The sequence below is a fragment of the Lissotriton vulgaris genome, chromosome 6 (assembly GCF_964263255.1).
Source record: "Lissotriton vulgaris chromosome 6, aLisVul1.2, whole genome shotgun sequence".
Lineage (NCBI taxonomy): Eukaryota > Metazoa > Chordata > Amphibia > Caudata > Salamandridae > Lissotriton > Lissotriton vulgaris.
This window is the reverse complement of record NC_141694.1, coordinates 1,331,466,620-1,331,481,960: the sequence shown is the minus strand read 5'-3', so window position 1 is coordinate 1,331,481,960 and position 15,341 is coordinate 1,331,466,620. Positions and strand designations below refer to the sequence as shown.

Genomic DNA, 15,341 nt, shown 5'->3' with positions numbered 1-15,341 from the left:
GATACGAATGATGGTAGTAGATAAGAATCCTGGAAGATATTGGTGGTATCCGACAGATTGATTGTGGAAAGCGGGGGCAGTGAGCCCACGGGTAGTGACAAGCGTCTTTCGGTGTGCTCAATAGCGGTTGTCACTACTCCGATGAGACACATTAAATTCGTCACTTAGACAGTCAATCACATTGCTATTAAATCCTCCATTCAGACACTTATACATCAACTCAGTCTTCAAGGCAGATTGCTATATATATATATTTAATACTTATTTAAATATCGGACCAAACCACATCCACTGGATGATGTCATCAGTGATGTCCTATGGTTTTTTCTGTGAATTTAGATATACATACACACACACACACACACGCACACACACACATATATATGTATATATATATATACAGATATACTTATATGAATACATGCACACATACATATATATATACACATACACACACACATATATATATATTCTTAAAGGAGAAGTGGCAATGTCTCTTTTATTAAAAGGGAGTGGAGGTGGTGCAGGTTTGTCCATTTTCCTTTTCTTGGAAGGACTAATTATAAGGTGACCTGTTTTTGGGTCTATTTCGAGAGTTTTTTGGGTTGGATCAGGTTGAAAAAGCTCCTCCTCTGGAGTGTGTTGCTTTGGTGCTGATTTTTTTGGAGCTGACTGTTTGTGTGGCATAAGCTTTGGAGCTGTTTTATGCTCCTTAGGTTTCGAATCAGGAGTTTTCCTGGGTTCCGAAAGTTTAATCGGGATCTTTGGAACCGGTTGTTTGTTTGGTTCCGAGGATTTTTGGGGATCCGAAGTTTCTGTGCCAGTGGTCTTCGGAACAGGTTGTTTCCTTGGTTCAGATGATTTTTTGGGATCCGAAGGTTCAGTGTCAGTGGATTTCGGTGCTGAGTGCGTCAATGTGGAACCAGGCTTTGGTGCGGACGAAGACAGTGGTTTCTCTTTGAGTTTGTCTTTTGTTGTTGGTGCCGGGGATGAGGTGTTGGTACCAACGGTAGGCTGGCTCAACCTGAGTGGCCTGAAGGCTTATGTGTAGACTTCTTTTCCGGGCCCGAAGGCGGGCGTGGGAAGTTTTGTCCCGGTGTGAACCTAGGCCCAAAGGTGAAGGTTTTACCGAAGCCTTTTCATGAATGGGGGAGGGGTCGACGTCATTACTTACGACCCGCTGCCCTGGAATGATGTCTTCAACTTCGGAGTCGTCGGCTTCAGGGACGCTAATGTTGCCCTCTTCGATCTGCTCCTGTTCTGGTACATTGATGCCTTTTTCGAAGATATTATATGGTATGTTGATGATCGAGCCATGCTTCTTAGAGCCCAATGATCCCCTATTGTTTTCTTGGAGTCGAAAGAGGCACAAGCTTGACAGCATTTGGCCTCGTGCTCGGGTGAAAGGCAGAGGTTACGCACCTCATGAAGATCGGCGTGTGAAAACTTGGATCCAATTGAGGACACTTTTTGAAAGGAGTCCTTTCCATGAGCCAAAGGGCCTGATGGCGCAGATAGGCCCAAAGGCCTGTGTCGACGTCCGGAACCGAAGAATTCCAGTTTGCAGAGATGCGCGCCGAATGGGAAACACGATTGAAGACAATACCGAAGAAAGGGTAAAGGATTGCGCGTCGAAAGGTAAAACGGTAACGTCACCGAACACATCCGAGCCAGATGGCGGGAAAAAACTATCTGAAGATGGAGTCGGTGCCCAGGCGCACTATTGTCCAGAGGAGGAGTCACCTATCTTGTGACTTCCAAAGACTTGTTCCAAGACAATAACAAACTGCAAACATCCGGGCCCAAACACCAGATTGCAATCTATGCATAGTGTGTGATCTGCAGCTTATATCCCTCGAACATTACATTTTGGAATGCGGTCGTAGGTATGAGAGCGTGTTTTCCATTTCAGGAAACCATGCCTATGATTACAGCCAAACCCACAGCTTTGCAAATTCTAACCTTATTGACTATTAATTAGGCTGGTAACTAGGCTGCCCCCTTCAATTCCTTATTTTGCGAATGAGCCTAATAATGCATAGGTCAAAATACTATTTCATTGGCAAAAATAGTGTGCACAATTTGCAAACATTTTTGCAAATGGAATGATATCAGGACCCTAACTGGCTTAAGAAGATGGATGCCAATTCTGTTCACTCCTTGTTTGCAGTTCTACCTAGAGGTAAGTGCCAGTTAAAATCTGCATCATGTACAATGATACAAAATGTAATCTGTTTAGCCTTTTCGCCGCGGCGGACATTCCGCCGAGGATACGCCCAATCCGACGTGTGCGCAGATCAGACAGCCCCCGGCCGACCGACGCACACGCCCACCGTGACGTCAGACGGCCCCCGGCCGTCCGACGCATTGAAGAACAAGTTACTTACCTTTGGTAACAATAGAACTGTAAGAAACATTAGTTAGTGTTAGATTCCTTACCTTAAAATATCCCCCAGGCGTCAGACTGGATCCGAAAAGTTTTCGTCAGCAGTACCCCTGCACGTCCGTAAGCGTTGCCTGCAACTCCGCGTCCGTCGTCGTGATCCCCTGGATGACGTCGCTGGAGTACTTAGAAGCCGCCCTCGTGCACCGATGCCAGTTCTGTACATAGCTTTCCACGCCATGAATGCAGAGCCATGCAAGAAACCAACACTGGTGTCATGAAACTAGGGCCCTGACAGGGAAAATCCTTAACCATAGATATCGATTAGCAGAACGGGGAGTATGGGTGGGGCGGTAACAAATCTAACACTAACTAATGTTTCTTACAGATATATCGTTACTGAAGGTAAGTAACTTGTGCATCTGAAAGAAACACATTAGATTCCTTACCTTAGAAAAGATACCCCAGCAATACCAATCCCAGTGGTGGGTCTGCGAACCAAAATCACATCAGAAAGTCCTGGAGAACTGAACCGCCAAAGAAGCCGTCCCTCCAGACTTGGCTGTTCAGGCAGTAATGCCTGGCAAACATGTGCAGCGAGGTCCACGTAGCTGCCCGACAAATGTCCTGCAAAGGGACCCCCTGTCCCAAAACAGTAGTAGCCGCCATGGCCTGAGTGGAATGGGCACACAGCCCCTCAGGAGGGTCCTTTTAAGCCAAGGATGCACAAAATGACCCACCGAGAGATGGTCTGTTTGTGCACCGCCCGTCCCTTCTTAGCACTTACGTAGCCAACAAACAGTTGGTCGTCCACCTGGATCTATTGTGTGCGGTTCAGGTAAAAAGAAAGGTCACGTTTTGAGTCCAGACGGTGGAGCCTCTCTACCTTTTTCGAAGGATGCGAAAAGATGATGGGCAAGGTAATGGTCTGGCCGATGTGAAAGGCAGTAACCACCTTGGGTAGAAAAGACGAGTCCTCAGAACGACTTTGTCCGGATGGACAGAGAGCAAAGGAGGCTTAGAAGAAAGAGCCTGGAGCTCACTCACTCTTCTGGCAGAGGTGATGGCAACCAGGAAAGAAGTCTTGAGCGTCAGAAGACGAAGAGGACAGTTATGGAATGGCTCAAAAGGAGCGCACATCAGATAGGTTAACACCAGATTCAAGTCCTACTGAGGCATTACAAAGGGAACAGGAGGAAATATGTGAGTAATGCCTTTCAATAATCTATTCACAACAGGGGACTTGAAAAGTGAAGGCTGATCAGGAAGCCTCAAGAATGCTGAAACAGTGGAAAGATATCCCTTGATGGTGCCCAGGGCAGAGCCCTGCTGGGCCAGGGAAAGAAGAAAGAGGAGAACCTCACAAAAGGGGCGGAAAGGGGATCCACAGCCTTTGCTGTGCACCATGCCACAAATTTGCTCCACCTGCAGGCGTATACAATTTTTGTGGAGGGAAGCCTGGCTGCCAGAATGACATCACAGACTTCAGGAGGCAAGTTAAATGGCATCAACTGTCGTCGCTCGATCTCCACGCATGGAGGTGGAGTCTGGACAGGTTCGGGTGGAGGACAATCTCCTGTTGCTGCGACAGAAGGTCCTCCTGAAGAGGAAGTTGAATCGGGGGATCGATTGACAGACTGAGTAGCTCGGGATACCAGTATCTTCGTGCCCAATCCAGAGCCACAAGGATGACTTGGGCCCGGCTGCGCCTGATCTTCTTCAGCACTCTGGGCAGAAGGGGTATAGGCGGAAAGGCGTATAACAGAACTCAACTCCACTAGGGACAAAAAGCGTTTCCGAGCGAGTGCCGCCTTGGAAATTCAAACGCTCAGAACTGATGACATTGCACTTTCTCTTCGGTGGAGAATAGATCTAACCAAGGTTCTCCCCACTGCTGAAAGAGACCTTGTGCCACATCCGAGTTCAGACGCCACTCGTGATCCATCATGCACCAACAGCTGAGATCATCCACCCTGGTGTTCAGAGAACCTGCCAGGTGTTGAACCACCAGGGTGATGCCCTGATGTTCCAGCCATGTCCAGAGGCACAGAGCCTCCTGACATAGGGTCCATGACCCCACCCCACCCTGTTTGTTGCAATACCACATGGCGGTGGTGTTGTTTGTGAACACCTGCACTACACTACCCCAGACAGAGGGAAGGAATGCCTTCAGTGCAAGTCGGATCGCCCGCAGCTCCAGATGGTTGATATGGAGTCGACTCTGCCGGAGACCAGAGGCCTCTGATCTCCCCCTCTCCCATGTGGCCACCCCCATCCCAGGAGGGACCCATCCATCACAACTGTGTGCTTCGGTTAGGGTAGGGAGAGGGATCTACCACTGACCCAATCGCGGTCCGTGAGCCACCACTGCAACTGTCTTGCAGTGTCCTCCGAGATCAGGATGTGGTCAGACAGGTTGCCCTGGTGTTGTGCCCACTGGAACTTCAGGTCCCACTGCAGAGCCCGCATCCGCCACAAGTGTGATGTACCAGCAGGAGGCCATCAGACCCAGCAGCCATAGGGCCATCCTGACCAAAATTTGGGATAACGGCCGAAAGATCGGAATCAGAGCCTGAATATCCCGAACCCACAATCTCGGGAGGATAAACCAGAAACTGCTCCAAGTCCAGAACCGCTTCGATGAAGAGGAGATCTGGGAGGGACTCAGGTGTGACTTCGGCACGTTGATAGAGAACTCCAGTGAATGCAGGAGGTCAGTCGTAGTCTGGAGGTGGGAGACGACTCTTTGGGGCGAGCTCGCCTTCAACAACCAGTCGTTGAGATAGGGGAAGACTGAAACCCCTAATCTGCGCAGATGAGCTGCGACCACCGCCAACACCCGAGGGGCACTGGTGAGGCCGAAGGGGAGCACGGTAACCTGAAAGTGCTTGTGGCCTACCGTGAACCGCAGGTAACGCCGATGGGCTAGCAGGACAGGAATATGGAAATAAGCGTCCTGCAAGTCCAATGCTACCATCCAGTCTCCATGGTCTAGGGCATCCAAAAACTGAGCTAACATCAGCATCTTGAATTTCTTCTTCGGGAGGAAGCAGTTGACGCTCCTGAGGCCTCCTTTGCCCTTCTTGGGAACCAGAAAGTAGTGGGAGTAACAACCCCGTCCTACTTCTGGCCCAGGAACGCCCTCGATGGCCCTCTTGGCCAAGAGGGCCAAAACTTCCTCCTGCAGAAGTTGCAAGTGATCCCCCGATATGCGGTGGTACTGCAGTGGCATGGCTGGAGGAGTCGCCTCGAAGGGGCGGGAGTAGCCCCTTCGGACGATTTGCAGCACCCACCTGTCCGAAGTGATGGTACACCAGTGGAACAGGTGATGGCGAACTCTGCCTCCCACTGGCATGGAATGGGCCTGAAAGACTTTGAGGCAGATGCTGCGGGAGCGGATGTGGACTGACCGGCTCTCTGTCCCCCTTCTCAGCCACGGCGGAATGCACGACCGGGTTGAGGTTGGTTCTGCGGCCTGTAGCTGGACGAACGCGTGGGAGTGTCCCTTCCGTGGCCATGAAAGGAGAGAAAAGCAGAAGTTTGCTGGCGCTGGACCGACAGGCCTAAGGACTTGGCCATAGCCCTGGCGTCCTTAAAGCGCTCCAGCACACTATCTGCTTTGTCGCCAAAGAGGCGACAGCCATCAAAAGGCATGTCCATGAGAGTGCTCTGGACATCCCCTGAAAAGTTTGTGGACCTCAGCCAGGCGTGACAACGAATCGCCATCGTTGTTGCAATCACTCTGCCCAGCGAGTCCATGGTGTCCACATCGAATGGAGTACAGTGCTGCATCCCGCCTCTCAGCAAGACACTGGGCGAGCAATGTCCTGGCCTCCTCCGGACACTGGGGCAGCACGTCCGCCACCGTATCCCACAGAGAGTGGGTGTAACTGTCCAAAAGGCATGCGGTATTAATGAATTGCAACACTAGGCTGATGGAGGAAAACAGTTTCTTGCCAAGCTGTCCCAGCCTTTTGGATTCCCGGTCCTGAGGTGCAGTCGGGAAGGCGGTTTGAGACGTGGAGGCCTGGATAACATACTCTCAGGGCTGGGGTGGGTGGACAGAAAGCAGGGGTCGCTCGGAGCTGGGCGGTGGTGCCGGGCCACGTTCCGATCCACAGGGGGAACTGTGGTGGGCTTGGACCAAGTGCCCATCAGAACATCAGTGAGGGCTTCATTAAACTGCAGTAAAGGCTCTGAGGAGGTTACTGGCGGTTGAAGCACCTTGGTTAGGAGGTTAGTCCTCACGGCTGCTGCAGGGAGCTCAAGGCCCAGGGCCGTGGATGCCTTGCGCAGCACCACAGCATAAGTTTCTCCCTCCTCCGTAGCCACGGAAGGAGGAGAGAGAAAACCAGTGTCAGGCGAAGTCTGCCCAGTCCTGACTTAACTGGCACTGCTGTGCCAGGGGGTCCTCAGACCCCTCCCAGTCCTCCCCTTGATCCGTGTCATGATAAACAGGCAGAAATGACGGAGCCGGGCATAGGTGAACAACTCACCAGTCGGCGTTAGGCCTGGATCCCACGGGTTCCTGGGGAGCCATGATCGAAGTCACCGGCGGTGTCGAGGCAGTGGCCAAAGCCACCAGCAACACAGGGCTAGGACCCCTTGTTGGACCCGTGGGGCCCGAAGACACGCCGGCCGGGCCCGCCAGCAGAAAGAGAGTCCTCATGGCCACGAGGAAGTCTTGAATCTGCTCCAGAATCGCATTGAGCCCAGGAAAGGAAGGGTGTGTTGCTGGATGCAACTGCCTGGGCTCCGTCGGAACCGCGACGGCGGTGCCACCTGAACCCTCAGCCGATTCGCCCGACCGGCGAGGGGAGGTCGAAGAACAATGGTGTTTCTTCAACTTCTTTTTGCCATGCCTCAACTTACCCGAGTGCGAGAACTTGGATCCTGACGATCGGTGATGACTCCGGCTCCGCGACCGGTCCTTCGACTTCCTCCTCGACCGGGACCTTGAGTGGCACGGAGCCAACTGCCGGAGCTAGAGTAGCTTGTGGGACCGCTCCCGCCTAGCCTTCGACGTCAAGGCCCGGCAGTCGGGGCACAACATGTCATCTTGGTCGGCCCTCAAACAGTAGAGACACCGGCGGTGGGGGTCAGTTACCGACATCAGTCAGTGACAGGCGTCACACGGCTTGAAACTGGGCATCCCTACTGGCACCAGGAGTCGAGTGGACTCGAAAAAGTTAGACAAAAATGTCCAAAAAGTTAGTCAAAAAATTACTAAGGGTACGCTCTTCACGGATCTGCGCTTGCTGACGTGGAAAAAAGAAGAACTGATGTGAGTGCACGAGGGAAGCATCTAAGTTCTCTAGCGACGTCATCCCGTCGATAACGACGCCGACGACGGACGTGGAGCCGCAGACGACGCCTACTGACGCGAAGGGGTACTGCTGATGAAAACTTTCCGGATCCAGTCTGACGCCTGGGGGATATTCTAAGGTAAGTAATCTAACACTAACGTGTTTCTTTCAGCTAAGGGTAGACAGCAGGCCAGTAAATAGTAAAGTTTCTCTCCTATTGGCATGGTTACTGGACAAGTTGGACATCCAGTCTGCTATTTAGCCAGCTACTATGTGAATAATGAAAATTATTTTCTATTTGCATGGCTGCTGGCCAAGTAGAATATAATTTCTGCTATTTTGTCAGTGGGCAGGTAAATATTGAAGTTTCTTTGCTATCTCCAAGGCCAAATGACATGTAATGTTTGCCATTTAACATTGCAGCAGGTGTCGGCCAATGGCTGACACCTGCACACCCTCCCCAGTGTGGTTATCGGCCATTGACTGACACTGAGACAGTTGGAAAGAGGTTATTTATACTTTCACTAAATCAGTGATTGGGGGACTAAGCAATGATTCTAAAAGGAGAGGCTCTGGAAAGGGAAGAATCTCCCCTTTCAAAAGGTAGTCCTGTCAAGTGGTTCCCTGCTAGGGGACCACCACAGGAGAGCGAGCCCCAATCAGAGATCCACGCACTACACATCGCTGTGATTGGAGGAACCAGCCCCTTATGCAAGGGATTTCTCTCCCCTCAGGAATGTTTCTTTAGAGCAGTCTTTTTGCCCACTAGATACCAGGGATTAGTAATTTTATATGTTTATAGAGGTGGGGGCATGACCATGGCCATGCACCCACCCCACATACATTAGGAAACAGTACTCCTGCTAGGTGGTAGGAAGTTGGTGGGTTCTTGCAGTTTCTGGAAGGTACCATCACTGAAATGTAGAGAAAATTTATGATTGCAGGCAAGGTTTGAGCTTTGCAGCGTATTGTGGGTAAAAAAGCTCATGGAATCCACACAAATCACACCATCATGGATTCCCCCAGGTGTTTAGTTTTTAAAAATATGCGGGTCTGCTAGGCTTCCTCTGTGCTGGCAAATCTAGGGACAACAATGCACAGTTACCCACTTTGCAAAAAGGGGGTCATGTTTGAGCGGAAAAATGTGAAGTGTTCATGTTGTGTTTTTGGGAATTTCCTGTTGCGGGCTCTAGGCCTTCACATACCAGTGGGGTACATTTTTATCTGAAGACATGGGTAGAAGGAAGTTTGTGGCTACCACCAGATCCCTGAACTTTCCATCTAAAAAAAACGAGAGGAAAGTGTTATTTTCAAAGTTTGAGGTTTGCAAGGGCTTCTGGTTGAACAACCTGGGGATAGCAATGCAAGTCACCCATCCTGCATTGCCTTAGGTGTATTAAAGATTTACTGGTTTTCTAAGTTTTACTAGGTGCCAGCTGAGCTAAGGTGTAAAATCCACAGCTACCCACTTTGCAAAAAACGGGTAAGTTTTAAATGGAAAACAGTGATGTATCCATGTTGCGTTTTGGGCTATTTCCTGTTGAAGGCCTACTCACACAAGTGAAATACTATCTTTGTAAGACTCAGGGGAATGCTGGATGGAAGGAAGTTTGTGGCTCCCTGTATATTCCAGAACTTTCCATCATAGAAATGTGAAGACAATGTTCTTTTTAGAGTGTGAAGTTTGCAAGGGATTCTGGATAAAACAGCTGGGCTAGAACGACGCACAACACCCCATCTTGGATTCCCATAGGAGTCTAATTTACATTTTTTTTTACAGGTTTGTAACGTTTCCCTAGGTGGTAGCTGAGCTAAGTCCCAAAATCCAAAGCTACACACTTTACAAAAACAGGTCAGTTTTGAGTGGAAAAATGTGATGTATCCATGTTGTGTTTTGGACCCTTTCCTGTAGTAGGCACTAGACCTACCCACATAAGTGAGGTAGCATAATACGAACACTTTGGGGAATGCTGGGAGGAAGGAAGATTGAGGGTCCCTGCAGATTCTGGAACTTTACATCACAGAAATGAAGGTGTGGAAAATGTTTTTTTTAGTCAACGTTTGAGGCTTCTAAGGAATTCTTGGTACAACAACCTGGCAAGAGCCATGCAAGTCACCCTGTCCTGGATTCTCCTAGATGTGTAGTTTTAAACAATGTACAGGTTTGCTAGGTTTCCCTACGTGCTAGCTGAGCTATGGCCCAAACTCCACAGTTACATACTGTGCAATAAACTGATCCGTTTTGAGTGGAAAAATGTGATGTTGCGTTTTGGGTTGTTTCCTGTTAGAGGCACTAGGCCTACCCATACAAGGGAGGTACTATTTTTATCCGAAGACTAATGGGAATGCTGGGTGGAAGATGATTATGGTTCCCTGCAAATTCCAGAACTTTCCATCACAAATATGTAAGAAATTTGTTTTCTCCCTAAGTTTGAGGTTTGCAAAAGATTCTAGGTAAAACAACCTGGTGAAGCGACGCAAGTCACCCATCCTGGATTGCCATAGGTGTCTAATTAGCAAAAATCTACAAGGTTTGCTACATTTCCTAGGTGCAGACTGAGCTAAGGTCCAACATCGAATGCTCAACAACTTTGCTAAGAAACAGATCCGTTTTGAGTGGAAAAGGGTCATGCATCCATGTTGCGTTTTGGGCCATTTCCTGTTAGAAGCACTAGACCTACCAACACAAGTGTGGTACCATTTTAATTGGAAGACTTAAAGAAACGCTGGGTGGAAGGACGTCTGTGGCTTCCTGCAGGTTCCAGAACTTTCCATCAGATATGTGAGAATTTTTTTTGTCTTTTTGTCAATGTTTGAAAGAGATTCTGGATATAACAACCTGGCAAGAGCCAGGCAAGCCACCTAATCCTGGATTCTCCTAAATGTCTAGTTTTTAAAAATGTACAGGTTTGCTAGGTTTCTCTACATGCTGGCTGAGCTATGACCCAAAATACACAGCGACATACTTGTAAAAAAAAAAAAAACAACAGGCCTGTTGCATGCTCTAGGCCTACCTGCAAAAGTGAGTTACGATTTTTATCAGAATACATGTGGGAGCATAGAATAGTAGGATATTTGTTATTAACAAATGGATTTCACTGCATGTGTGACTTTCAAGTGTAAGCCAGTGTGTAAGAAAGAAGATATTTTGAATAATCCCTCTAAATCATGTGCTCCTATGGGTAACCACAAATGTTGATATGTACAAATAACTGCTGCACCTAAATTCCATATCTAGTAACCATTTTAGAAATACATAGGTTACCTTGATACCTATTTTTCACTCTACACATTTTCACCATATGAATTGGTCTATACTCAGTACACATTGAAAATCATTGTACGGTGCAGCTTAGTTGTTGGCTTTGGGTACCTCAGGTTCTTGGAGAACCTACAAACCCCATATATCCCCACAACCAAAAGAGTCTAGCAAACACAATGATAAATTGCTTTTATAAATTGGTCTGCGTGACAAAACTTTATAGATAAAAACATTATCACAAATGGTTGTTTTGTTCCTACTCCTATGGTTGTTTTCTTCCTACTCCTTTCACTATTTCAGAATTTAGGGCCTTAATAGGATGTTGGTCAGGGATTATCATGTCCTATTCCCACAGCCTTTTCATTGTGGTCCCACAAACATGGAAAGTTTATCGTAAAGTACTTTGGGGGTCTCTAGCAGGACCCACGCCCGCTGTGGGCCTCCGTTATGTGGCCAGGAGGGATGCAGGAGGTGCCCCCAAACATTAATGTACCACATGGTGCCTGGCCACGGTGCATGTATGTTTGCACACATGTCTTTTACTATGGCGGCTTGGCCGCAGCACATGTTGGAATAGTGAACTGCATGTTTCCGACCGCTTACTCTGCGGTTGTATCATAATATGGCAGGTGGAACCAACGACTACATGTCAGTCAGTCTCCGTCCCAACATCGTAATGAGGCCCTAAGTTTCTTTGGGTAAATCTTGCAGGATCTACACATAGAACTCTTTGCCGAATTCAGAATGTTGTCCACTTTTCAGAAATATATAGCTTTCCTAGATCACCCATGGGTTTCACACTGGTTGCCAGCACAAACAGGAAGTAGGTTAAAAGCACAAAAAATAGGAAAAATGGGCTGTATCTTTCAAAAATGCCAAAATTGTGGTAAAGAATTTTTTTTTTATTCCACTGGGCATGTCCCTGAAAGCTGGGCAGATGGTGACTTTAGCACAGTAAACCGTTCATTGATGCCATTTTATGAAGTGAATAACCAGACACTTGTATGCAGAGTACTTTTTTCCCCTATTTCCCCCCCAAAACTCAACATTTAGCTATACTGTGGCTATTTTTTCAGTCCCCACCAGGGGAATCCACAAATCTTGGGTACCTTTAAAATCCCAAGGATGTTGGTAAAAAAAAGCACATACATTTGGCATGGATACCTAACGTGGACACAAAGGTATGGAGGCCTAAGCACAAATTACCCCAAATAGCCAAAAAGGGCTCAGCATGGTGGGGGGATGGAGAGCCCCAGCAGTCAAGGGGTTAACTAGCATCCAGGTAAGTTCATTTGCTGTTGGCACAGTCAGTCACCAAATAGTACAGAATTTCTTGTATTTAAGTAGTGACATTTATCTGCTATTTGCAAGGTCATTAGCCAAATAGTACACCATTTCTGATATTTAGCCAACAGCCTGGTAAATAATTAAGTTTACTTGACATTTGCATTGCTGTCGGCCAAATTATACATAATGTCTGCTCTTTTGTTAGCATCCGGGTAAAGAGTTCATTTTCATTGCTATCTACTTGACTGCTGGCCAAACAGTACATAATGTCTGTTAGTTAGCTGCAGGCCATGAAATAGTAAAGTGTTTTTTCTATTTGCATGACTGGTGGCCAAACAGTAAAAAATCTCTGCTATTTAGCTAGCGGACCAGTAAAAATCTAACTTTCTTAGTTATTTGTATGACTGCCAACTAAACTGTGTAGAATCTTTACCATTTAGCTAGCAGAGCCAAGGCTAACTGTTAAAAAATGTCTACAATTTAGCCAGTGGGCAGGTAGTTAGTTGAGAAGCTCATAAACATGCCCACCCACAGAGCGGGTCACACACTTGACCCCATCTTCACGGGAGAAACTAACATCCTGTTCAGCCACACCACCGAGCCCATCTGGACAGACCACTACTGCATCCACTTCTCCTTCAACACCACCACCGCAGCCAAGCCAGCCCCGCGCCCGCCCTGACGGAACTGGAGCAAGATCATAGAGGAGCACCTCATCACTATCCTTCGTCAAAAACCCCCCCAGCAACACCACCAACATCAACTCCGCAGTGAGGGAATTTCACTGCTGAGTCTCCTGCTGCGCCGACAAGATAGCACCCCTCCGCCACACCGCCAAACAACCCCCCTGAAGGCAGCCTTGTTTACCATGGAACTTCAAGAAGCCAGATGCACCTGCAGACGCCTAGAGAAAACCTGGCGACACCAGAAAACCACGGAAGCCCATAACAACCACAAAATAGAATACCACCAGCGCATAAGAGAAACCAAACGGACCTTCATAAGAGACATAGTCCAGACCAACGCGACTAACATCAAGGAGCTGTTAAACGTCATGTAGCAAATCGCAAAACCCACCTGCGAAGCCTCAGATATCACGCCCTCCCAGAAACTCTGCGACAAGCTAAGCTCCTACTTCTTAATCTGAAGATTAAGGCCCTATGCAACCACTTCAGCAAATCAGCACCGGACACTACTCCCCTAACCACCACCACTGACAAGCCAATCATCAGGTTCTGGAATCCTGTGACCGCAGAACTCATCACCTCAACCATGAAGAAAACTCACTCAGGGGCCCAACGGACCCCTGCCTACCTCACATCTTCCACAGGGCCACCGCTGTCATCGCACCCGAACTAGGATGGAAAATCAACGCCTCCCTCAGATCCGGCATCTGCCCAGACGAAACAGGCAGAGGTGAAACCCCTCCTCAAGAAACCCACAGCCTACCCTACGGACCTGAAGAACTATTGGCCCATCTCTCTCCTCCCCTTCGCAGCCAAAGTTACCCAGCTGACCTCTTTCATTGAAGAAAACTCCATCGTCAACGCTTCCCAGTCCGGATTCCGCAGCATTCACAGCACACAGCGGCCCTCATCCTTCTGGACCTCTCCACAGCCTTCGACACTGTCTCACATCGCACACTCGTAGCCAGACTTCACGCAAGGATACAGGGAGCCGCCCTCGACTGGATCCAATCCTTCCTATAAGGCAGACCCAGAAAATTCTACTCCCTCCCTTCCTCTCCGAAGCCAGGGAAATCAACTGCGGAGTGACCCAGGGGTCTTCTCTCAGCACCACGCTCTTCAACATCTAAATGGCCTCCTTCGCCGCCATCATCAGACAACATGAGCTCAGCATCATATCCTATGCCGACGACACCTAGCTCATCCTCTCACTCACGAAGATCCCCCGAAGACACCAGACTCTGCAAGCAATGAAAAACTTGGCAGTGGCAGCTTGGATGTAAGACAGCTGCTTGAAGCTCAACTCAGAAGACGAGGTCCTCCTCCTCGGACCCTGCACCTCCGCCTGGGACAACAACTGGTGGCTCTTCGCCATCATGAATCCTACCACCACAACAGACCACGATTGTAACCATGGCAATACCCTGGACTCGTCTCTCTCCATGAGCCGCCAGATGAATGCTGTCGCTTCCACTAGTTTCAACTGCATCCTCCGTAAGACCTTCAAATGGATCTCCCCTGACTGCAGAAGGATGGTCACCCATGCACTCATAACCAGCAGACTAGACTACAGCAACGCCCTCTACGCTGGAATCAACAGGACTCTCCTACACAAACTCCAAACCATCCAGAACGCCACTGCTAGAATCGTCCTTGGGACTCTGCATCACAAACACATGACCCAACACTTACAAGACCTCCACTGGCTCCCCGTCGAGAAGAGGGCCACAATTCAAGATCCTCATCCATGCCTACAAATCCCTCAACAACATCGGACTCAAATACCTCAATGAGAGAGTGTCCTTCCACGTACCCAAGAGGAACCCCCACTCCGCAGATCTCGCCCTGGCCGAGGTCCCTCACATCCACAGAAACAGAACCGGTGGAAGAGCCTTCTCCTGCATCGTCACCAAGACCTGGAACAAGCTCCCTGTGAACATCAGACGCTCCCGACCCTGCACAAGTTCAGGAAGGACCTCAAGACCTGGCTCTTCGACTGATCCAGAGCCGCTCCCTCCCATGCACCTTGCAACCCTCACAGGTGAGTAGCGCGCTATACAAACCCCCTAATGATTGATTATTTACATGGCAGCCAGCTAAATAGCCATCAAAATACATTTTATTGTAAGGTATTCCATATAATTATGGATGAGTCCTTAGTATGTTATTGGTTTCAGAAATCTAGCAGGATTTAGACATTCATAGCTTATATTTTCAATAAACCAGTATGAAACAAGGCAAAGTTGCCCAACTACAGTTCCCTAGGAAATAAATATGTACTCACAACAGCCAAAGAAATTGCTCCTTGTATTGCTGAAGCCCATTCAAAGTGAAATCTATCATTTAGGAATCCACCAAGTGTTGGTCCAATAAACCCTCTAAAAGGAATAAAAAGATAATATTTTAGTACAACAAGG

General features: G+C 48.5%; 1 protein-coding gene across 2 annotated transcripts in view; it reads right to left on the bottom strand.

Annotated features, from left to right (window-relative positions):
* LOC147708847 (MFS-type transporter SLC18B1-like) overlaps positions 1 to 15,341 on the bottom strand; it is a 721,944-nt gene that overhangs the window by 53,013 nt on the left and 653,590 nt on the right. The window contains exon 12 of one of the 2 annotated variants that reach the window (XM_086927467.1): positions 15,209 to 15,302. The exons of the other annotated variant lie outside the window; for it this stretch is intronic. Within the exon in view, the coding sequence (XP_086783593.1) occupies positions 15,209 to 15,302 (94 nt within the window). The remainder of the gene's footprint in view (positions 1 to 15,208; positions 15,303 to 15,341) is intronic. 2 annotated transcript variants of the gene reach the window in all.